Below are 23,722 nucleotides of genomic sequence, written 5' to 3' on the forward strand. Positions count from 1 at the left end.
CGAAATAACACATAATCAGCAAATATTTCACCTATTTATGCTCATTAAATTTTTCTCTCTCATTCTACTGTGTTTCACATTGATCTTAGTCAATATCTCACATAAATTTTGTCACATTCTAATTTTAAATGCACTTTTTGTTCACGACTTTTAAATAGAGGAAGGCTCTTTCAGGGGTGGAATGATAACTTTTCGACACTATAGAATCGATAGTATCGATAAATCTATATCAGTTAGATTAAGTGAATGTCGATTTATTACGGATTGTTGGGCCATTCATTGTGACATTTTTAATAGAATGAGACTGTTGATAAACATTTATATTAGTTTCAGTAAGTACAGCTATCGTTTAAAGTTTTCAGAATCGATAGTCGATAGGGTAAGTGTACCAAATTCCGGCCAGCTTGCAATTCCGGCCACATTTTTATTCCTCAAATTTCCATGAATTTTTAGTTCTTGCATATTATAGAGATTATACTATGCAATAAATTTACAAAAAAATGTAGCTTCGATAAACGAGAAGATGTTAAAAAGACTTTGGAAGGATACCGGTAAGGTACGGAACTATGAGAATGAAGGTGGCCGAAATAGGCTACCAAAGCTATGTCTACATTTTTATTCATTTTAAAATGGATTTAAAATGATTTTGGAGAAAATAAAGACGACAAACTGTCTACAAGGTTCCAAGTAACACTCCTTAAGAAAAATTAACAAAAAAAAATCAATTTATATGAAAAATATTACATTTTGAACTTGTGACTTTGGCGCTTGCATGCAACTATGCCGAAATTTGGCACACTTACCCTAGTATCGAAAATGGCTTCAAATACTTAATATATTTCCCATACTCCTTTAATGATAAAAAAGCAGTGTTCAAAAAAACTAATTCAAACCAATTAATGCAATGGAAAGATCAATTTAATTTCAGGTTTTAAGAAACTGAAATCACAGAATAAAATCATAAACTTCTAACGTTCCAATTTATCTCAAATACTTTTCTCTCTAATTTCAATTAACTATTAAAATCTATTGCTTTTATCTCTTTGAATTTACTTTGTTAGACTATTATTCATTAGAGAAGACAGAAGAAGTTTTATGCAATAGAGGAGCTTTATCGCAATAGTTTTCCTGTGAATAGAAATTTCCAAAACGATAATTCACATAAACTTACTAAAGTTTCTAAAGTCTCATTTTTCTTCATTTTCCAATCTTTTCAATGCAGTTTCTTAAACATTATCCACATAGTATCAAGTGTTTATTCCTGTTAAATATTTTACCCTCATTGTATTTGCCCTACATCTTGCCATAAGAATAAAATTCAAAATAATTAAAAAGGAATAACTTTGTATGCTTCTATTCATCCGGAATGTTTGGAATACTGTGAGCATTTTAGATAATACTGCCTTCAGACCTAAGGGCCTTGACAGACCTGAGGATTAGTCGAGAGACGGCTTTTAGTGTAATTATATTCGAAATAATGGTTAAACCACATTTCTAGCATTATCTACTAAGCCGTCTCTCGGCTTAAGTCGTATGTGTGTCTAGGGCCTAAGTCTTAGCCATATGGCTTAACTCTTTCGTCTCTTTAGAGGCTCTGAGTACCCAAAGCAGCATATGAATGTTCTGTGAAAAACAATGTTTTTTAATTATTCAGAACTGATATAAATCCAATTCTTGTGGATGATTACAAACTATAAGGAAGTCCAAATGTAAGATATTTTTTGTAGGACCTCAATTAATTCCTGAGCTTAGATATTTTTGATTAAAAAATGGTGAAATTGGCTTGCAGCATATGCTGCGGTCCGGAAAGAGTTAACTGCTCTCATTTGTTATCAGTCTTAAAAAAAGTAAGGTTTGAAAGACAGGGGTTAAATTGAGCATTAATTTACGCTTAACTGGTCAGACAGGATCTGCATTTATTTTGAGTCAGCATTCGATAAAAGAGCACTGAGTAAAAAACAGGGGTGCGATTAACTTTTTTTCCTCGTAACTTTAACAATTTTTAGGTGTAAAATTATATCAACATTTTTTAATGTTAATTTTACACCTTTTTAAGGATAAAATAAACATGAAAAAGGGTTAAGTTAACCCCTAATACACCTAAACAAGGTAATATTTACACCGATTTTGGATCAATACTGCAGGGTAAAATAAACATTTCCGGAATGTTATTTTAACTTTTTCGGATTTCTCTCACTTCAGTGAGGGATCACTTGTGTTGTCATTTACGTAATTACAAAACAAATGCAGATACGATAACGGTCGATACAATAGACAATTTGCCTGGAAACATATTTTTGACATTTCAGTAAGAGTGAATGACATCTCTAGATCCATATATCTCGCTCACTCTCACAGGCAGTTTCGAACGCATGTTTACGAAACAAAAGTTATTGTGACCTTCCCAAAATAATCAATTAGCTGTGATTTTTTACAATCTCAGTTTTTGTGATCCGAAGTACGACAACACTCTCAGATCGAACCCAAATTTTGTTCTGTCAAAGTGTTTGCAAAAATTTGCAAAAGTTTGTCAAAAGGACTTTAATAAAACGGTGTAAATATTACCCTTTTTAGGTGTATTATGGGTTAAAGTTACCCTTCTTTCATGTTGATTTTACCCTTAAAAGGTGTAAAATTAACATTAAAAAATGTTGATATATTTTCACACCCAAAAAGTGTTAAAGTTATGACGAAAAAAACTTAATCGCAGCCTCTTTTTTTTCTCAGTGCGGTGATAAGCCCAGATAACCTTATGGTAGCTGAGATCCTTTACAAGCCACCTCGGAGTACTTTCAAATCGGAATGCGTGCAAACGCAATTTTCAGTTGAATTTTGAAAGCAAAGAACACAAAACGGCGTCCAGCAAAGTGTTCTCGGCGGCAAAACGAGATTTCTTCTCAAAAAAAAATTAAATTTACCCTACAAATGAACCTTTTATGATGTACAACATCAAAGAAATGATAAATCCTGAGAAATTTAGCTTATTTTTATCTAATTCAGCTAATTTTTTATATTTCTTTTTTTCTGTAAATTAGTAAAATTATCCTTTTAATAATTTCTATATAGTTAATATTGATTTTTCAGTTCAAAGAAATCCCCCGAATTTCTCATTGTACAAAAGTTAGCAGTATGGAGTGATTTGTGTAGGTGACCTAGATAAGAATTACCCTCCATGCATTTCTTGCAGAAACCATCTCCCAAAAATAAAATGTTTAATATAAATGTAATTTTAAATCAATTTTCTTCACGAAAACTAATGAAAAAAAATTCCACGTCATTAGAACACGAACATTTTGATCCACTCAATTGGGAGATTGAAAATGAAAAAAGATATAAATCAATTTGGCATTACCTGCAGCTTCTAGAAGTGCCTCTAAACGAGCCTTGGTGTCATGCTGACCCTGATCAGAATCCCGATCATCACATTCTAGTAAGTATTTGGGTCTGTTGCCATCACCAATGTGAACATCAGCCTCCTCATCTTCCTCATCATCTTCATCATCCTCCTCATCATCATCATTGTCATCATTCTCACAACTATCTGAGCATGATCCTTGTATCTCGACCAAATCATTTTGGTCCAGTGGAAAGGAGTCAACCTGCAAAAATACCGATATACAAAGGCACAATGTTAATTTACAATTTCACAAGTATTACACCAAAACTTTTAAAGACATCAATCACTTTGTTAGATTACATAAAAAAACACACTTTGGAAATAGAGGAGAGATAGATGTAAATCAAAAAAATATCTGAATAGTTTTTTTTTAAATTAATCTCTTGAAGTAATAATTATTTTTTGTTAATTTATCGTCAATTTTTTTTCGGAAAGATTTAATTTATCAAACATGCCAACAAAATGACCAATTGTAAATATTCCAATTGAAAGAGTCTTCTTGTGCAAAACTAATCGTTAGGAATTTACATTTTCATAATTTTAATCCCAAAACAAAAAAAAGTCATATGAATAGAATAGATTACGTGTAGTGGACAAGAGAAGTCTACTGGTCGGAAATGCCTAATAAAGAAAGTATAGAAAATGAACCATTCATCGCAGCATAATTCATATACATAGACGAGAAAATAGTAAATGTGCCTTTTTTAGATTAACATACACACATACTCCCCAACACACACAATAACTACATTCTTACACCCAACCCTATCTCATGTTACTTGCAAAACTCCATTGTACATTATTAATATCGATTTTAGAAAAGGGACTTTTTTGTCTGTGATAACCTTAGACAATAACCTCTATCAACTGAAACTGAATTGAACTTATGAAATTACAAAATTTTCATTGAAACACAAAAAAGACACGATAATCATGTAACATGATTATTCTTTTTTTTAGTTTCATGTTCGACATGGTTAAAAAATTGGATAGAATTCTAATTTTCGAATTTCGAAATGTTTAATTCGAATTGGAAGCTTTTCGGAGAATTTGACAGCCACTTAGCGCGCCATCTTCACGTCACACAAAGAATCTATTGCGATTTTCACAAAGAACTTTAATATTTATCATATTTAAAAAATAAATGTAAAAAAAATGAACAGTTCCTTAATTTTGAATTTCGAAAGCCTTAATTTAAATTGCAAGCTTTTCGGAGAATTTGACAGCTGCTTAACGCGCCATCATCACGTTACACTAAACAATCCATTGCGCGATTTACAAAAAGAACTTCAATATTAACAATATTTCTTTTAATAAATTTGAGAGAATTGTACAGATCCACAATTTTCGAATTTTGAAAGGCTCATATCGAATTGCAAGCTTTTCGGAGAATTTGGTAAATGCTTAACGAGCCATCTTCACGTCATAATCTATTAAATAATCTATAACGATTTTCACAAAGAACTTCGATATTTACATATTTTTTTAATTTGAAACAATTGAACCGCTCTATAATTTTCTAAAGGTTTAATTCGAATTGCACGCTTTACGGAAAATTTTTCATCTGCTTAGTGCCGCCATCTTCACGTCAAACTAGAAAAAATTTATTGCGATTTTCACAAAGAACTGCAATATTTACCATATTTAAAAAAATAAATGTTAAAAAAAAATGAACAGCTCTATAATTTACAAATACTGAAAGGTTTAATTCGAATTGAAAGCTTTTCGGTTAGTTTGCCAGCTGCTTAGCGCGCCAACTTCACGTCATACTGAAGAATCTATTCCGATTTTCACAAAGAACTTTAATATCAACCATTTTTTAAATTAAATTGAAAAGAATTGAACTGCTCTATGATTGTCGAATTCTGAAATGTTTAATTCGAATTTCAAGGTTTTTGGAGAATTTGACAGCTGCCTAATACGCCATCTTCACGTCATACTGAAGATTTTTTTGTTATTTTCAAAAAAAAATCTTCAACATTTGTCAATTGAAATTTGAACAACTCTGTAATTTTCGAATTGCAAAATACCGAATTCGAAAACACGACTTATTTAAGATTTTCGAAAAACGTCTTTTGATTCTCAAACAATTGAGTAACTCCATAGACTTAGTTATGCCTTCAAGATTTCTGATGAGAAAATTAAATAATAAAAAAAACGGTTTGCATTGAATTTTTAATGATTTTAATTGAAAAACAAATGACTTCTGGAACGATTTTCCAGAGTGATCTATTTAAAAAAGAAATATATAATAATTTCAACACGAAAATTTTTGTGATTCGCGTCCCTTTCTTAAAGATTTGAATAAGTCTGTCCCATTCATTCGGACTCAAAATTGGATTGAACTAAATTTAATTTGATGTGATGTTCGAAAGTAGAAAAAGGATCTAAAAGACTGGGACAGACATATGCAAAATGTTTGATAAAGAAAGAGATGTGAATTTCGATTACATGAAATTTTACCGATCTAAAAGATGTGCCAGAGTCATTAGAATGGAATTTGATGACAACTGCACAATCTGCGTATTCACAGCTGTAGTTTGTCAAATAGATTTTCGTGTAAAATGTAAAAGTTTAGACTAAATGTTCGAAAATCCAAACCGTTTCGAATATCGAATATTCGAACTAAATTTTGGCAAAACAGAATTAAATGATATAAAAAGACTTGAAGGTAAAGTAAATTTAAAGTTCTCAAAAGAGTTACTCAATGATCATGACAGTGCCTTAAGAAACAGGAGAAAATTATGACTAATATTGACCAGCAATAAATTTCGAAATTCGAATACAATTCAAAATGTCTCCTGACTTTTATGGCACCGCCACATCTTTGAGATCATGAAAACTTCACGGAGTCAAAATTGACGGCACTTTCTCAAATGTTTTGTTTGCACTCTTCTTCTTTTTCGAACGTCATAACAAATTCGATTTAGTTCAACCTAATTTTAATTTTCGAGAGAATGGGACAAACATCCAAAATGTTTGAAGAGATGTGAATTTTGATAGCTCAGTATGATTCCATGAAATCAAAATTCGTGTCACTTCTTTCTCAAAAGATTTGCATAAGTCTATTCCTATCTTTTGGTCCCTAAATTGGACTGAATTAAATTTAATTTGGTCTGATGTTCAAAAGAAGAAAAAGAGTGCGAAAGAGTAGGATAGACATATGCAAAACATTGAGAGAGAGATTCAAATTTCGACTTTATGAAATTTTCCATTTCTAAAAGGAGTGCATTAAAAATCGTTTTTCGAATAATTTTCTTTTGAAGAAACTCTATAAACGTCAAATTCTTTAAGTCAGTGACGTGCGTATTTTACGTAATTTTTTTCTCTGTGTATAAAAAATAATAAAACAACTAAATAAAACGTAAAAGCAAATTCACATTTACAAAAAATAATAATAATAATAATAATGCTATTAGTAATGTCAAAAAAGGGAACTAAACAAAAACACAAAATTGTTAATATTTGGCACGATGAAGTCTAAGGCCAGCCAGAAAACGCATTTTTTCGTATTAGAATGCCTTTTACAAATTTTGTACTTTTTCAAAAAAATAAATAAATAAAAAAATAAATATAAAACAAAACAAAAACTTATTTTAGAGGCATTATTAAAAATTAGATTATTAGGGGTTTTTTTTTAATAAATAAACATGACAAATTTTATTTATTTATTTTCTGTTTTTGGTTTTAAACGCTCTTAAAGCCGGATATTTGCACATTAAGATACCTCGAGATTCCGATCCGGCGCACTTACCAATAAGTCTGGCCTTAGACACAAGCATGCCAGCAAAATCTAAAAAAATATACGAGAATATACTAACGAGATTGTATATTTTTCACTCTATTATTAATTTTTTTTTAAAATTATATTCTATGTAAAATGGTTATTATATAATTATTGACCAATGAAAAATTGAACTTGTGAATATAAAATTCAATTTCACAGCAATTCTAGATATTGCAATAAGGCCCCCTACCTCTACCACTTCTCTCTAAATCTCCTTTATATCATTGAAACATTTCCCAAGGGTGAACTTTAATTAATCAATAACTTAGGATATTTGCATAGAATGCATAATAGAATTGATAATCATATATATACATCATTTGTAAAATAAAATGAGTATTAATTTGCCAATTTAGCACTCTGAAGAAAATCACCTATAATTTGTAGAAATTGTCAAGTACATTGATTATTATTTAGAAGAGATACAAATTCTCAGAAAAATCATGTTTCAGAGGCGATTTCTGAATGGAGAGGTCATCGAAAATGAAGGTTGTTGGATTTATAATCTACCTCGCACTATGTGAAATTAAAAAAAAAAGAAAAACTATTTCATGTCTGTCTTTCTTCTAAATTCCAAACATTGTTCAAATCCCACTATCTCAAACTTCATTATTACTTTATTTTTTTTTTTCTTTAATAACATTTTATGCATTGGGAAAGAGAGGAAAAGCCCCAACGGACCCAACCATTCACCAACAGTTCAATTCACACTGAAAGACTGTAAAAAAATATAAATTTGCAAATTCTTTTCTTTATATACAGAAAACTTCTTCGACGTATAAAAAAAAGTTTTACAATCCCTCTCTCTCTCTCTCCCTCTCCTTCTATCTCTGTCTCTATCAGTCAAAGTGTTGTACACAATTCAAGGGTACATTCTATGTACTAAAACTTTTAAACTATCAATTATTTTGCGAAATCAAAATAGTTGCGTGCAAATTATATTTAAGGAAATACTATGAGTCATTAACCTTTGTCTTTATGTCTCTCCTATATATTATTCTTTTTTTCTGCCTTTTTATTATATAAAAAGAAAATTCTATTGTGTGCCAAATCTGTGACTTTCGAAATACAACTTCTTAAACACCATACCCCACTATTACCATTTAGGTTTGTCACTTTTTCCAAATCTCATTCACGATAGCAAAGACCTTTTTCTCTTTCACATCTCTTATGTAAAGTCTTTTTAGATCATTTTTTTCTCTCTCACAATTCCCATGATCAAATGTGTATATCGATAAATGCTTTAGGAATAAATTTGCTTCTATTGCAGAAAATAATAAAACAAACAACATCAAGAAAATATGGTCTAACAATAATATTCAATAGTCCGAGTCTCTTCAGTTTTAAATGTTAGAACCTCCCAATAATATATAATTCTGGAATTGAGTATAGCTGAAGCGCGTCCAGAAAATGACCAATTCGCACGAATTCATTTGTCTAAATTAACAAGTTCACCATTTAAGCATTCCACTTTTCGCAATGCTGCAGAAAACTACCAGAGAGACTGTGTATAGTAGCTGGAATAGCCATAACAAGGGGTGTGTAATTTTGCGAAAATGTTGACGCTGTCACCCGGAGCATTATATTTATTGATTTTCAATTAATAAAATGCGAATTTTTCACGCTTTCGTGTGAAATTCAGTGAAATTCATGCGATACCTTCGCACACAATATCTCCTCTACACTGTTAGAAACATTAATTTCTATTTAAAAATAACAGCTATATTTTATTTGTGTGAAGTGTACTAAAAATGAAATTAGTACAGATTTTTAAGACTCTTCTTGGACTGAATCCAATTTTTCTCGCAATTAAAAAGCTGTACTGGAAAAAAATAGGGAAGAATGGGGTAATGTCACGAATTTATGATTGTAGCAAATATATATTTTTATAATTATTTTATTATTTAAAAATTAAAAAAAAAATTGTGAGAAAATTAAGAAACAAGTTGGGCTGCTTTAAACTACATGACATTATACTGTCTGAAGGACTAACAATTGATTAAATTCATTAAAGTCCTTTATATACATTGCATTGTGTGCTATTCCGGCCACTTTGAGTGTAACTTCGGCCACCTTGTTTGTGACCACCTTGTGTGAAACAACGGATAGAAAATTTCTAAATGTCATACGGAATGAGTTACTGAAGACGAAGACCTGGGGTGGAGTGATAACTTTTCGCCACTATCGAATCGATAGCATCGATAAATCTATATCTGTTAGATTAAGTGAATATCGACTTTTTACAGATTGTTGGACCATTCATTGTGAGATTCTTAAAAGAATGAGACTGTTGATAAACATTTATATTAGTTTCAGGAGTTTAAATTTTGCAAAATCGATAGTCGATAGTCGGCACCCTCGAGCATAGCCTCGGTACCCCAAATTTACGCGCAGGTTCCTGTATATGTTTTTCCTCCCTGACCTCTTCCAAGCCCTTTTCCACATCATCTTTTTTTTATAGAGACTATGTATTTTAGAAAAGAACTAAATAAGAATTTTGAGGAAGTAAAAGATGTGTGCGAAATGGTAAACATTGGCCTCAATTCTGAAACCAAAATGAAGATCTAGATTTCAACCTGTCAAATATTCCCAAAATCAAGATTTCACCTTCTGACGCGAAGTATTTATGGAGCTTAAAATGTCTTAGCTAAGAACCAAGATTTAAAGATTTTCTACACTTAACAAAACATCATTTCTGACAAATATCTTCATTTCTCTGTTGAATTTGTTGAAATTTCATCATATAAATTGAGACATATAAACTCAGAGCAGAAATGGTCTCCTTTGTATGCATTTCCCTATAAGGGCAGAATCAATTTGCGCATTTTCATTGCAATTCTTACATAAATTTTCCATTACCGTATTACCTTATCTCATACGCGGTGGCACTAGGTGAAAAATAATATAAGAAAATTGAAAAAAATAAAACGAAAATTCCATAAACGGTGAGCAAAAAAAAAACTATGAAAGAAATTAATCGTACAGTTTTCTTTTGCTCACCTTTTCTCGTATTTTCATTTTATTTTAATGATGTCAATTTTCTTATATTATTTTCACCTAGTGCCACCGTTTATGAGATAAGGTAATACGGCAACCAAGAATTTGCGTAAGAATTACAATGAAAATGCGTTAATTAACGAAATATGGTGAGCATTTTGCTGTCAATGTGATTCTGCCCTAAAACAGTCCACTTATGCTCTAAGCGTTTCAATTAGAAAAATTAATTATAGGACGTATTAAAGAATAAATGAGAGGCCATAAACGGGAGTACAGGAAGTACAAACCAAACTTGTGACCTGTGATAAACCAAGGAATGCTTATGCAAGATGTGATTATTTTGCAGGTATTCTCTCAGGGTGGTGTATCGAAGATTAAATCTAAATGTCCGAAATTGAAAACTGGCCGAAATTTGGCACACTTATCCTACCTTAATAAAAAAACAGAGGCAGATATTTTGATCGCAGACGACAATGAGGCCATTTACACCGTCGCATTGGATTAAGATGCAATTGTCCCAAAATCGGTTGTAATTGGCGAAATTCGGTTGTAGTCTCCGGCACAACTTTTAGATCGGGAAAATTTCATGAAGTCGAAATTCGAATTCCTTTCTTTCTCACATGCTTTGAATATGTCTATCTCATTCTCTTGTACTCTTCTTCTTCTTCTTTTAAACATCACTCCAAATTCAATTTAGCTCAATCGAATTTGGTATGCGAAAGAATGAGATAGTCATATGAAAAACATGTGAGAAAGGGATTCGAATTTCGACTTCATGAAATTTTCCTGATCTAAAAGGTGTGCTGGAGGGGAATTCTGTAACGCTCTGGCAATGCCATATGACAAATTGGGTTCGAATCTTAGGAAAGATTTTTCGAAAATGTGATTCTGTAGCCGTGACATTGCCATTGCAGCTCACGTGGAATTGTCAGAAGTCACATATTTAAGATTCCTGGCAATTCAAATGACAATGAATTTTGTTAAACAAGTCAACCAAGACGTACTGTGTTTCCATAAATTCATCAAGTGAAGGGATTTCTTTAAAAATTCAATGAATTGCATTTTCGAACTCATATGATATGACAAAAAAGCTTGAAGGGCATTGTCAGGTTTCGAACTCACGCGTGACAATGCCACGAAAATTACGGAATTCCCCTACTGGAGTCATAAAGTCTCCGGCACACATTTTAGATTTGGAAAATTTCATGAAATTAAAATTAACATACTTTTCTAAATAAAATGCTTGAAAAAAAAAGGAACGTCAATTTCGACTATATGAAGTTTTCCTGATCTAAAAGGTGGACCATTGCCATAATTAATAAAAATCAGTGTAAATGCCCCCTATAAGACTATTTACACTGAAGATTGAGGTTGAATTGGTCCAAAATCCAATTTTTGAACAATTAAATCTCAATACAATCCGAACGGTGTAAAGGGCACCAATGACCTTGAATCATTCCCTCTAACGGTTCCTCAAGGTCAAAAGATTAAGTTATGCTAGAACTTGTATTTTTGAGTCTATTCTGGGGCAGTGTGCATTCATTTGAAAGGCCTTGCAACCCTTGATAAGTTAGAACTAGTTTCTATCAGTTATAAACCGAAATTGAATTAAAAAAAAGTCACAGTGGAAAAGACTTTGCGAAATGCTTAAACTCGTAAGCATAATGGATCTCTTCATTTACAATCAAAGTAACGAGACAAACATATTGCAAATTGAGATGCCTTTTCCACCCCTTTTAGCTACTTTTACTATTACTACCGCCATTAAAACATCTTTTATGTAGATTTTCACTGTCTCACAATCCTAAAGCCATTTTATAAACGCAATTCTACCTACATTTCCACTTAACATTAGGGAAAATTATTAACCCAATATGCGCATCACGAATGTATAAAGAAATCAATACATAAGCTGGTAGTAAAACCTCATAATCACGGTCTTATCACGACCACGTGTTCTTCTCGAAAAATCTCCATAAACTGCATATATATTGTGTGAATGAAGTGATTGATTGCATTTAGTTGCTAGTGCTATAACTAGAGAAGAAGGAGGAGTGTTTACACAGTAAAATTCCCTCAGTTTCTCTCCTCAACATTCCACACAACATACTGATCTCTGTGACTCACTGAATGATCCCCAATTCCACTATATATACGAAGTTTTCAGTGGAGAGATGATGCTGTACGGTCAAATATTCACTTTTTGTCACACAATTGCAAATTAATTGAATTAATTCAATAGGCGCAAGAGATGTATGTCATTATTTTGTAAAGTATAACTGGGTATGAGAGGGAGAGAGCAAGATTAATAATACTATAAGTAAGTATTAAAAGCACACTACACCAATGGACTCTGTACCAATTTAGCTTCTCTCACACAACACTTGCAAGTGATACAAAGAAAATACTTTTTTTTTGCTTCTTCTTCTTCTTCGTCTTTCTCTCTCTCGCTCGCACTCACTGTGAGTAGTTTTTCATATTAAAAAGATTGAAGAAAAAAAATACCGTCTCTCTCTCATATTTGTGTGATGCATTGAGAAGCGAGAAAAAAAAATTCAAGTGGAATAGTGCAGTTACATATGTGTAGATGTGAATTTTTCCAATCGATCGCCTCAACCACTAAATCAATAGTGAAATGCGAGAAAAACAGTGTGAGAGAAAAGAAAACGCAATGAAAGGTCTTTTTGCATCTATTTTTACACATTATCACTCATAAAACGTCATCATAGTCCGTCTCAAGGAAAAGTATATAGCAAAAGCACACACTGTCAATGGTTAGCTTATCATGACCGAGGGGTAGATTTTGCAGTATAAATACCCAGAAACTCAAACACCGAACAGGTAGATACATAAAATGCAATCATTGATGATTTATGGGCACTCTTGTAATTCTTGCAAAATTATCTACTCAAAAAAAAAAAAAGAAGAGAGAGAAATGCGGTCAGCTGATAGTTGCACGAATGTCCTGATTTAATACACCCTTCCTAATCTAATCAAACATTTCTATTTTTCACCTCAACTGCAATATCTGCCAATTTTTCCCCCTCACAAGACACTAGAGTCAACCCTAGGTCAACCAGCATTATATACACATAGTTTTTTTGTCCCATCTGACAAAGGGAGACTCGCGGATACAATAGTTACAGATACTGGTCTACTACGTGAAGTGATTCGCGGAGGTGAAAAGCGAGGAAGACGGCGCACACAAAACTCACGATTAGAAATTTTTCGGGTCAATGTAATTTACTCAATCACCACAGAGAGCATAAATTTTTCATGGTATATAGATGGAAGAATGGAAAAAGAGAGAGAGAGAGAGAGATAGATAAAAAAAATATATTTTCATCTACACACATAGATAATAATTGGAGGCTCATTCTCTTCTCTCGTGAGGTCTCTTAAACACAACACACAACTCTTCTATTTCACCTCTTCTTTTGCCTTTTCCTTCCACCAGTTCACCATCGGGCTTTTTGGCAATTTTTCTGACACCCAAAAGACTCTGTCTGCAAAAGGCTGACAGATTGAGACAAGAACAGGAGCCCAGAGCGCAGTTGTCGGCAAGTTGCCGTCCAAGAAGGAGTCAAAATGCACGGTTAGAAATCAACGATTGAAATTTGTAAAAGACCTTTGTAAAACACATTACAATTTTGCAAATTGAAAATGAACTGCATGAGCGATTGTATATCTGCGAATTGTGCCATTATTGTTATCATATAGCCACTGCTCAAATAAAACAGATCAAACATAGGGAAGGGTGAGGCAGACTTAGGCATGAACGACTTTTGAAACATTTACTTTTACATCAGGCAAATTTCATGAAATCAAAATCCGCATCCCTTTCTTTCTCACACACTTTGTATATGTCTATCCCATTCTTTCGCACTCCAAATTCAGCTGAGCTAGATTGAATTTGTTGTGATGTTTAAATGAAGAAGAAGAGTACGAAAGAATGAGATAGACATATCGTCAGTTAAATCAGCATTTGTCGTAACTTCCTTTTGACAACTTTTCAGGAGACGAAATTTTCAGTTCAGCAATATTTTTCTTAAAAATGAGTCCCGAATGCGATACTTTTAAGTCAAAATAATAAAAGTGGCAATAGTAAACTGTAAGGGTAAATGTCCTAATTCAAAACCATTTCCAGACGCTTTAACTTTGACAGAAGATTCAACACATTAAGTTGATATTTTTTCTGAAGAGAATTACATAAATTTGCTCCTTGACTCTTCCAGAATGTTACTGTTTAGTGAAAATTCTTTAAATATAATTTGAAAACTTCTTAAATACAAGAAAAATACGCGAGCGTAAAATGCTTCTATTGAAAACATATTAATCCAAATGGAGACAAGGGAAAGTTTCTAAATGGAGACAAACAGTGTAAGTGAAACCGCGACGAAAAGCTTCCAAAACTTATATTGAGTATAAACTTTGTTGAGTTGCTCTTGAGTGCAGGATTTGTTCTTATTCCTGGTCTTTTATCCTTTTCCATCTAAAACAATAGGAAAATCTCTCCAAAAAATTCATATTTCCGGGGTTTCCTATTGAAGCATTTGCAGACACTTCAGAAAAACCCTTTTTGTTCACGAAATAGGTTAAATATTTCATTTGAAACTTCACGTACCGTTAACAATAAAATTGGCACTTAATTTAACAAAAATTAGCCAGAAATATGACATAAATATTAAACAAAACTAATAAGCAAGTCACCTCATTGTGCTTTTCATGGGAAAACATGGTCGATCGATGAAAAATTCGATGGAGAAAGGTACACTTTTAATTTTACTGAGAAATTAACAAATTAAAATTTGTGAATATGAATGGATTTTTGCTTTATTTGGAGTAAAATTAACTAAATAATGAAACTGTGGTATAGAAAATACACAAATATAATAATTTAGTACTGTATTTATCATGAAAACAATGACGTTTCCATTTGGAGTAGCGAAAAATTTCCATTTGGAGCAGGTTTTGAATTAGCTCAATTTACCCTAAGTTAACTCGAGAAAATATTTATAAAATGATTTAAAAGCTGAGATATTGAGATATATGTTCGATGAAACATAATAAGATTTTATCGTAACTTCCATCGTTTATAAAGCCGTAACTTCCAATGTATGGAGATCTTGGAAGTTACGACAATTTTCAAAAATGCATTATATCAATTTCAATGACTATAGTGATAATAAAAGCCTTTATTTGACTAAATTGATCAATTAAACTCTTATCCCTGTCTCTAAATGCTTTTATTGAATAAATTTTGCGCGCCGTGTCGCTTGTTTTGTTTTGAATCTATGACAGATGGGCAGGGTTTTTTTTCTCACAAATATTGAATTAAAATGATTTCACTGTGCAACACGTTGTGGGTGTTTCTGACGATAGTGCAAAAACTTGTTAGAGGGTCATTTAGGGATCTCAAATCTGAAATCCGTTTGTCCGGGCCACGTCTGGATTTTTTAATATATACATTTTTAGTTTTTTGCTGTTTTCTAAAATTCAAAAATTTATATCTCTGGTCCTATTTATCCGGTGGTGGTCACATAAAGCTAAAATGACGCTTAATTTCATCCTCTATAACTCTTGTGAATAAATGAAGAACCTACGATGAAAATAAAGTGTATTTTTTAATGATTTTTTGAAAAAGTGCACCCAAAATTGTACATTTTTCTGTGTTTTTTCCATCTTCTAATAATTCTCCGACTTAGAACATTTTATATGCCAACTACTATGCCTAAAAGTGAATACATTTAATATTCTTTCATATCATTTTTTTTGAATATTCTATCTTAATTCGTTTATTCACAATAATTTGTTAAAAATAAAGTGCATTAAAATCTTATATTGGTATCTTTGTCTAATCTACTGAAGAGCATTCTCTTTTGCACTCTCACTTACACATATCATATAAAAAGAGGTGCAGTGAAAGAAAGAGACGTATATAGAAATAGAGAGAGAAGAATAGTTGTTTGGCACTGAAATTCTTTTCAAGATGACTTACTAAAACAATTACGTTAAGACATTAATAGCTCAGATTTTTTACAATTCTTGTAGTTTTATAAGGCCTGCAATACATTATTCTAAAAAACTAAGAGGTATAAAAGTAGAAAGAGACACGAAAAACGTATTTCTAAAATGTCATCTGTAGTAAAACCGAAAACCCGCAAATCTCAAAAACGGCCAGGCTAGACCGGCTGGACATCTAAACATATCTTCAAAGTCTTTAGTTCTTAGCAAATCTAACATAATGTGTATGTATATAACTCACTCTTGCATTTTAAACATTTTTTTTAAGACTGATTTTTCAAACATTCATGCCACCTAAGTTCAGCTAGGTTCTCTTTGGTATTGGCCGTATTGGCTATTTGAAGATATGTATAAATAACAGTATATTTCCCGTATACTAATTCATTAACCGAAAATTTTTCAATTTTTTAAAGCCATGCATACTTGAACTCCCCCACCTTTCCCTACAATTCAATATTCGGACGATTCAAAGATGAAGTCTATTTTATCAAATTAAGATAAACTTTCAGAACTTGTTTATATTCACATTAGGTTTTGTAGACTAATTTACATCGTCGTATGCATCCTTAAAAACACAAAAAATAAGACAAATACAAATTATCCTTATCATTTTGCTGCAAGTTTTTTTTTTAATTTTACAAAGCAGATAGAAGAGATAGAACAATTTCTGATTCAAGCGACGAGTCAGAAAATTTAGTATAGACTAACTAGTATCTTTTCCGCATTTAAAAAAAAGATTCAATAAATAGGGTGGAGAAAGATCTTTTGGTCACCTTAAAATAATACCGCCAATTAAAAACAATATTATGAGCCGGTATTTCTAAGAAGTGGATATAATTTCGCGTGTTTTATTCTAATGAGCTATTACATCTTGTAAGAATTCTGTTTAAAAAAAAGTGGCGGAAACTACTGAAACATGCACAGCTGCGACGCAAGACATTTTTTTCAATGAAATACCTAAAACTTAACGGGAATAAATACTTCCATTCATAAATATAGAGAGACATTATTTCAAATCAAAGCATCTCTATGCAAAGTATCATTTTGATCTGACAAGAAATTAAAGAAAAAGACTTAAGGGAGAGTGGGGCAGTTCTATGCATGAATATCTTTTTTAAAAATACAAAATTTTGAGATAATCAAATAAAGATATAAGCAAATATATGACCTACGAAAATTGGGCTAAACCTCTAGTCTGAAGACCGCTTTACGTTCTCTCTGATATAACTTTGAATCGGTACAGAAGAAAACCTCAACCGGAGTAAGCTCTCAAATCGGCAAGGCTATTACTGAACGTGAGTTTCTTTCCACTCATTCTTAAAGATAGGCTCTAAAATACCGGCTTCTGAAAATCTCGGGATCTCGAAAATTCCGGGAACCCGAAAATCCTAGAATTCCTAAGATTTTGGGGTCTAGAAAATCCCGGGATCCTATATTTTCAAGATCCCAGGATCCCTAAATTCGGGATCAGTAAAATATTTAAATAACGGAATCTTAAGTTTTACAAAATTCCTGGGATTTAGGATACCCTACTCAAATGCCTTAATATACGCCGACGGAAAATACGCCGTCTCTCGGCTTCAGTCGTGTGTCTAGGGCAACAGTTGAAAAGTGGTCAAAAGTCCATACTCCACCCTACTTAGAGTTTAAAAACAATAATAGAGGAAAGCTTACAGGCTTCGAACACACTCTGGTTTGAACATTTCTTATTTTTCCAATATTCCTTTAATAAATCTGACCTAATGGCAATATATTTTAATAGCTACCGTCGTTGCCGGTTACTGCACGTTTTTTCGCTGTTTTTCAACTTTACCCTCTAAAAGTGGACAGTTAAAGTGAAAGGAGGGGGGTTAATGGGTAAAATTATTTGTATTCAGCTTTTAATGAATGAATTTTGTGCCACTAGCATTAATTTTATAAAATTTTACTATGTTAAAAAAAATCAAGAAAAGAGGCTTACATTTGGGATACCCTGCCGGTGACTGCACTTTTTAATAAATACTAAAAAATCAACAGTTTCTGATAATAAACGACAATGAAGATCTTCACAAAGGGTAAGATGCACGAGATCTACAAGATGACGTGGTCGCCATCTTGATTTGTCGTTTCTGTCTGCCATTTTGAATAAATTTTTTTGAGATGGTTTCGATAAAAGAAGCTCCCCGTAGTTCTGTATTCATGAAAATGTCAAAATTTTGAACTTGGAGCTCCTGTATCCAGACAATCGCTTGACGTAGGTCAGATTTTATATATGTTCTGAAAAGGCCTTGACATCAACTAGAACATACTAAAATTTCAGCTCAATCGGATGAGATTTATGTCTTGACAGTTATTCAAAATGGCGGTCAGAAACGTAAAATAAAGATGGCGACCATAAAATCTTGAAGATCTCCGTCATTTTATCTTAAATTCACAAAAAATTGAATAATTTTTTGTCAAATATTATATTTCTATAATAAAGCTTTAGAAATACCATTAAATGCAATTTTATAACATAAATCATTCGTTCTTAGAAATATAATAGTGAAAAAAGGCATTTTAATAAAAATAATTAACAAAATCGAAGTGGATTATTCTAGCCAGATAAATTTAGAATAAATTTGGGCAATTTACTACTCTGAAATCGATTTTGGAATTGTACCTTCAGATAACTTTTTCACGGAGCCGTTTTTTGAGAAAATACCTATAGGGTGGAGTAACCACTTATCGCCACTTTTAGAAAAATGTGAAATTAATTTGATTATAACTTTTGAACCCTTATTACAAGATATCTCAAATTTGACACAAAGTTTCTGATATGTATTGACTCCAGATTCGTCAAAAAAGTAGTACTCCAATTTAATGCTGAACTACTAAAAAAACTGATTTTTATTAATAATGCAAAAATAACCACTTCGTCGCCACTTTTTACCACTTTTCGCCAGTTTTATAACCACTTCTCGCCACCCTCTTGAAAACGTCCAAACTCGATTATTTTGAGCAATAATATGCAAAGAATACATTCAGCATTTCTTTTTCCTCATGACCACCTTATTATTACTCACTTTGAATGAATTTTCTTCAGTTTTATTGAAGAAATCAAATTATTAGACTGTTGCAGAAAGTAGTTAGCGTTGCCTATTAAAAACCAATGGCGACAGGTGGTAAAATCAATTCAAAACATTACCACTTTCCGTCATGCCTCATTTTTACCTAAAAATAATATTAAATGAAATATTAATAAACTAAATACAAATTTGATGTATTCTAAGAATGTAATTAAATATGCAACAGACAGATTATTTATCCAAAAACGTAAATTTTGTTCGATGAAAATTTGATGACACTTGTTATATTTGGTAAGAAATATTGGATTCGATGCACTTGCTTAAAATATTGCTTTAAAAAAATGCTCAAAATTTTAAATACAAAACGAACAATTGTTATTTTTCGACTCTATAGGGTAAGTGTGCCAAATTCCGGCCAGCTTGCAATTCCGGCAACCTGTTTTGTTCCTCGAATTTCCATGAATTTTTAATTTTTACTTACTCTAAAGATTATACAATACAAAAGAATAACAAAAAATGTAGCTTTGACAAATCAGATTATATGAAAAAGTCATTAGCAGAATTCCCGAAGTGCAAGGAACTATGAGAATGAAGGTGGCCGAAATAGGCCACCAATGCAATGTCTACATTTTTATTCATTTTAAAATTTATTAAGAATGATTTTAGAGTAAATAAAGACGATAAACAGTCTACAAGGTTCCAAGCAACACGCCTTAAAAGGAAGGAATAAAAAAATCAATTTGTATTAAAAATGTTACATTTCAAACTTGAGACTTTGACGCTTGCATGCAACTATGCTGAAATTTGGCACACTTACCCTACGTAGCAGCAATAAAAATACAAATAACTTTGCGGCTCATTTATTTCATAAATCTTGAAAAATAGCTATTTCAATATAGGTGGCGAGAAGTGGGGCACTGGCGAGAAGTGGTGATTCCACCCTATTAGCATTTCATTGACTATTACTGAAACTACAAGTATCCTTTTGAGGATCATTGTACCTTACTTGGTGCATAACATATCCCTATATACTTTGACATAGTAGACCGGATCGGCGAACACTATCAATAAGTGCTAGAATTAATGAAAGTCTCACGAACAGCACAATGCAAAGTCACCCCCCTAGTGCAAAGTCAGTTGCACTCGGCAGTCAGCAAAAGTTTTGTCAAATTAACAAGACAAATTTGTCAAAAGGATGTTCCTCCATGTAGAATATGGAAAAATTCTGTCAAATCGGTAGCCAACTGGATCTGGTTGAAAGTTTGTCAAAAGGGTGTTTTTCCATATAAAATGCAAGAAAAAGTTTTGTCAAATTGGTAATAACCCTTTTGACAAAATTTGAACAAAATCCGTTTGTTCTTTTAACAAGACTATTTTTCATAGTAATCTTAAGGCCTCTGCACATTGGGAGCAATTTTTGTCAAAAATTGCTTGGCGTCTACAAACTAGTAGAAATTTTTTTTAAAAAATGCCTTTTTTAAAAAATTCTGACGTTTCTGCCTACAAGGATAGTGGAAATTTTCTTTAAAAAGGCATTTTTAAAAAAAAATCTACAAATGTGTAGACGCCAGAAGGAAAATTTGCATGCAATGCTGCAGGTGGAAACGTCAAAATTCTGTCAAAATGCAATTTTTGAAGAAAATTGCTACCAATGTGTAGAGGCCTTTAAGACAAGCATTTGCTGAAAGAATTAGTTAAAATTCATTAAAGAAATATGAGAAAAATATGAAACGTTCGAAAGTTGTAAGCTACAGTGTGTGCGAAGCCTGAAAACTATCCCCTAAACTGCATTACTTTTGATTTATCTACTGCTACTAGGGGGAGGCTTTGAACTTTCGCACACAAAAATGATGTTCAAGTTCAGTGATTTTTTCTGACTACCATGCAAACCGTATGGATTCTCCAACTATGCCAAAAAAATGTCTTACTTATAAGGTTCATAATCCCACCAAACAAAATCCCAGGAAATCTTTAGATTTTCCTCCAGAGGAAAATGAAAATTTAATGGCGATTTGTCCGATAGATGAATCAAGTTTCTATTATCGCACACGATTCACGCCATCATTGAACACCCCATTTTCACCGTAAATTTTGCACCGGACACTAAAAGTTGCACATCATTGTTTAAAGGGAACTCTAATCTACTTGATTAAACCATTTTTATAAGGAATAAAACATTTTAATATCACTTTTTTGGAACTTTTCTGAGAGATGTTTTATTGACATTAAAAACCATTTTTTTGCTTGATTCTACGAGAATTTCACTCCGGAAACGGTTAAATCTAATGAATACTTTCTTGAAAAGTCCAAATATCACCAAATTTACACGAATCAATAAGTTTTAAAAGCTAAAAATTGACTAAAACTCTGCAAGCGAGAAGACCACACAAGATTCCACCATTCCTCCACGGAGCCGGATATGCACAAAAACGTTTGAATGCGCATCATTGAAGATTTCGCTGTTCCTGCAGCTGCAGGAATCGGGATTTAGCACAGATATTGAGCTTCAGAGGGTGAACAGGCTAAAATTTTCACAAAACAGCTTCTCACGGACAATTTCTTTTCTTTGTCATGCAAAACAACACAATAGTGAGGTTATGTCAAAGATTGTCAAAAAGCAGTTGTAAACTGTATGAGCTTATTGCAGATGTGATTCTTTCATTGCACATTCAGTTTGTGCAAGCTTGAAAAATATTTTTATACCAAAGAAATGCAAAATTGCTTAATAATTACTCAACTGCAGCCTATTTGAGTCAAATTACTTCTTGTTTATCAACTTTACGATTTTTAAGTTTTCCTTTTTAGTGGTGGATCAAATTGGTAGATTACAATAGATGTGAATATGAAGGATCGCATCTAAAATGAAGTTTCTTGGAAAATGTGAGAGAAGCCATGTCTTCTATGTGCGATCGATGAATCTGAGTCAAGTTTGTGAATTTTGTTCCACCCACAAAAAGTGCCTGTTCAGCCTAAAAGATTTTTACATAAATCTGATTCCTAATAACCCTTCTACCCTCTGTGATAGTAGTTTTTCAGAAAAGTGATATTAATTCTGCACAATCGTATGAAATATTGCACAGCAAAATTACAGTTTTGGACCTGTTTTTATTTTTTGCTTCCTGAAACTAGGAAAAAAGGATTAGACTCTCAATTTTTTCAGGAAAGATGGGATTTAAGGTTAGCTATTACAATATATAGCCATATGTGAGATTCATAAAGGAATATGGGAGAAATATGAAGTGTCTGAAGGTAGCGTATGTGCGAACGATCAAAGCCTCCCCCTATGCACAATTCGCAAATATAATTTCTAAGAAGAAAACATGATGCAACTTTTGGAATTTTTTACAGTGTACTTTGGAACTTTATGCGCATTTTTCTTTAGGAAAATTACTGTCGATCCAATGTGATTCACGAATTTTAGCATCAACCCCACAATAAAATTGTAAATCAGAATTTTTTCCATGATTTTCGGGGTTTTAGGAAAATGTTTTGAATAAATTTTTTTGTATGAATTTGGAATGATTCATTTTGAAACTTGAGTGAGTTCCTGTGACCGGCTAAAATTCCCCTCCAGAGCGGCAAATTTGCGTGGGATTTGGGGGAGCCTCGGGTGGCAGAGTCTGGGCGCCCGGAAAGCCATCCGGGAAGCCCATCCAAATCACAGCAAATCACCTCAGTACCCTCACCGTCATTTTGCTCAATGGACGAGCTTACTCTGCACTCTCCTCAGCGCTCTGTGGCTTTTACAGTACTCGGGTCCGTCTCAACATTTTCAATTTTAATTTCTCACATAGATTTGTGCCTCCACGGGGAGGGTGTATTTGTGTGAACAGTTGCGATCAAGTACCCGCAATTGTATGTGTGGAAGGTGAGCTATCAATGTGTTGGTGAACACTTATATACATCGGCTATATACGAGAAAAAAAGTCTCGAAGAAAAAATTTTTTTGTCGTACATTCGTCGAAATGGCATCCGACAAGATGAAAAAAAAGGTTCTCTCTCCCTCTTTGGCATAGGAAAAATTTTTCTCTAAAAAATCCACACCCTCAAATCCCCAAACATACCTCAGATACAGACTCCTCATCGCTCTCGGATGAATCAGTGACTCTGGGCTGAAACTCAGAAAATGTTTCTGTATCCGATTTCGTTGGACTTGGTGTATTACTTGTAAATTTGTTCGATGGTGTCGACATTTTGCCATTATTCCTTCCCGTGCTGCCTCTAACACTCACTTTATTCTCGTGTTTTAGCCCATCAGATGGTCCTACATTCTGCATTTTCACCACTCACTTTCATCAACACCCATATAAGATCAATTTTACGCCTTTTTCACTGTCTCACGACACTTTTTCTCAGGGATTTTTACCAAAAATCTTTGTATCCGTCACTCAGTCGAAAGCAGAATCGCCATGTTCCCGGATGCTTTGATTCACCCTAGCGGATTTTTCCATGAACTACACCCAAAAATGC

The 23,722-nt window shown here is 32.7% G+C and overlaps 2 protein-coding genes across 38 annotated transcripts in view; one reads left to right on the forward strand and one right to left on the reverse strand.

Annotated features, from left to right (window-relative positions):
- The window catches only part of LOC129810024 (GTP-binding protein Di-Ras2), a 216,397-nt gene extending 216,167 nt beyond the window's left edge, over positions 1–230 (forward strand). Inside the window, exon 6 of the transcript XR_008752696.1 lies at positions 175–230. The gene's annotated coding sequence lies outside the window, so the exon portion shown is untranslated. The remainder of the gene's footprint in view (positions 1–174) is intronic.
- The window catches only part of LOC129810012 (ankyrin repeat and KH domain-containing protein mask), a 62,802-nt gene extending 39,094 nt beyond the window's left edge, over positions 1–23,708 (reverse strand). For 22 of the 37 annotated variants that reach the window (XM_055860212.1, XM_055860201.1, XM_055860220.1 and 19 more), the window contains exons 1-3: positions 23,317–23,681; positions 7,152–7,190; positions 3,353–3,599 (exon numbers count right to left, since the gene is read on the reverse strand). In XM_055860212.1, the coding sequence (XP_055716187.1) occupies positions 3,353–3,599; positions 7,152–7,190; positions 23,317–23,529 (499 nt within the window). In that variant the 5' untranslated portion in view covers positions 23,530–23,681. Of the gene's footprint in view, positions 1–3,352; positions 3,600–7,151; positions 7,191–23,316 lie in introns of all 37 variants that reach the window. The other 15 variants (XM_055860233.1, XM_055860222.1, XM_055860217.1 and 12 more) reach the window with 4 other exon arrangements.
- Between the last annotated feature and the right edge of the window lie 14 nt (positions 23,709–23,722).

This window comes from Phlebotomus papatasi, chromosome 1 (genome assembly GCF_024763615.1).
Source record: "Phlebotomus papatasi isolate M1 chromosome 1, Ppap_2.1, whole genome shotgun sequence".
Lineage (NCBI taxonomy): Eukaryota > Metazoa > Arthropoda > Insecta > Diptera > Psychodidae > Phlebotomus > Phlebotomus papatasi.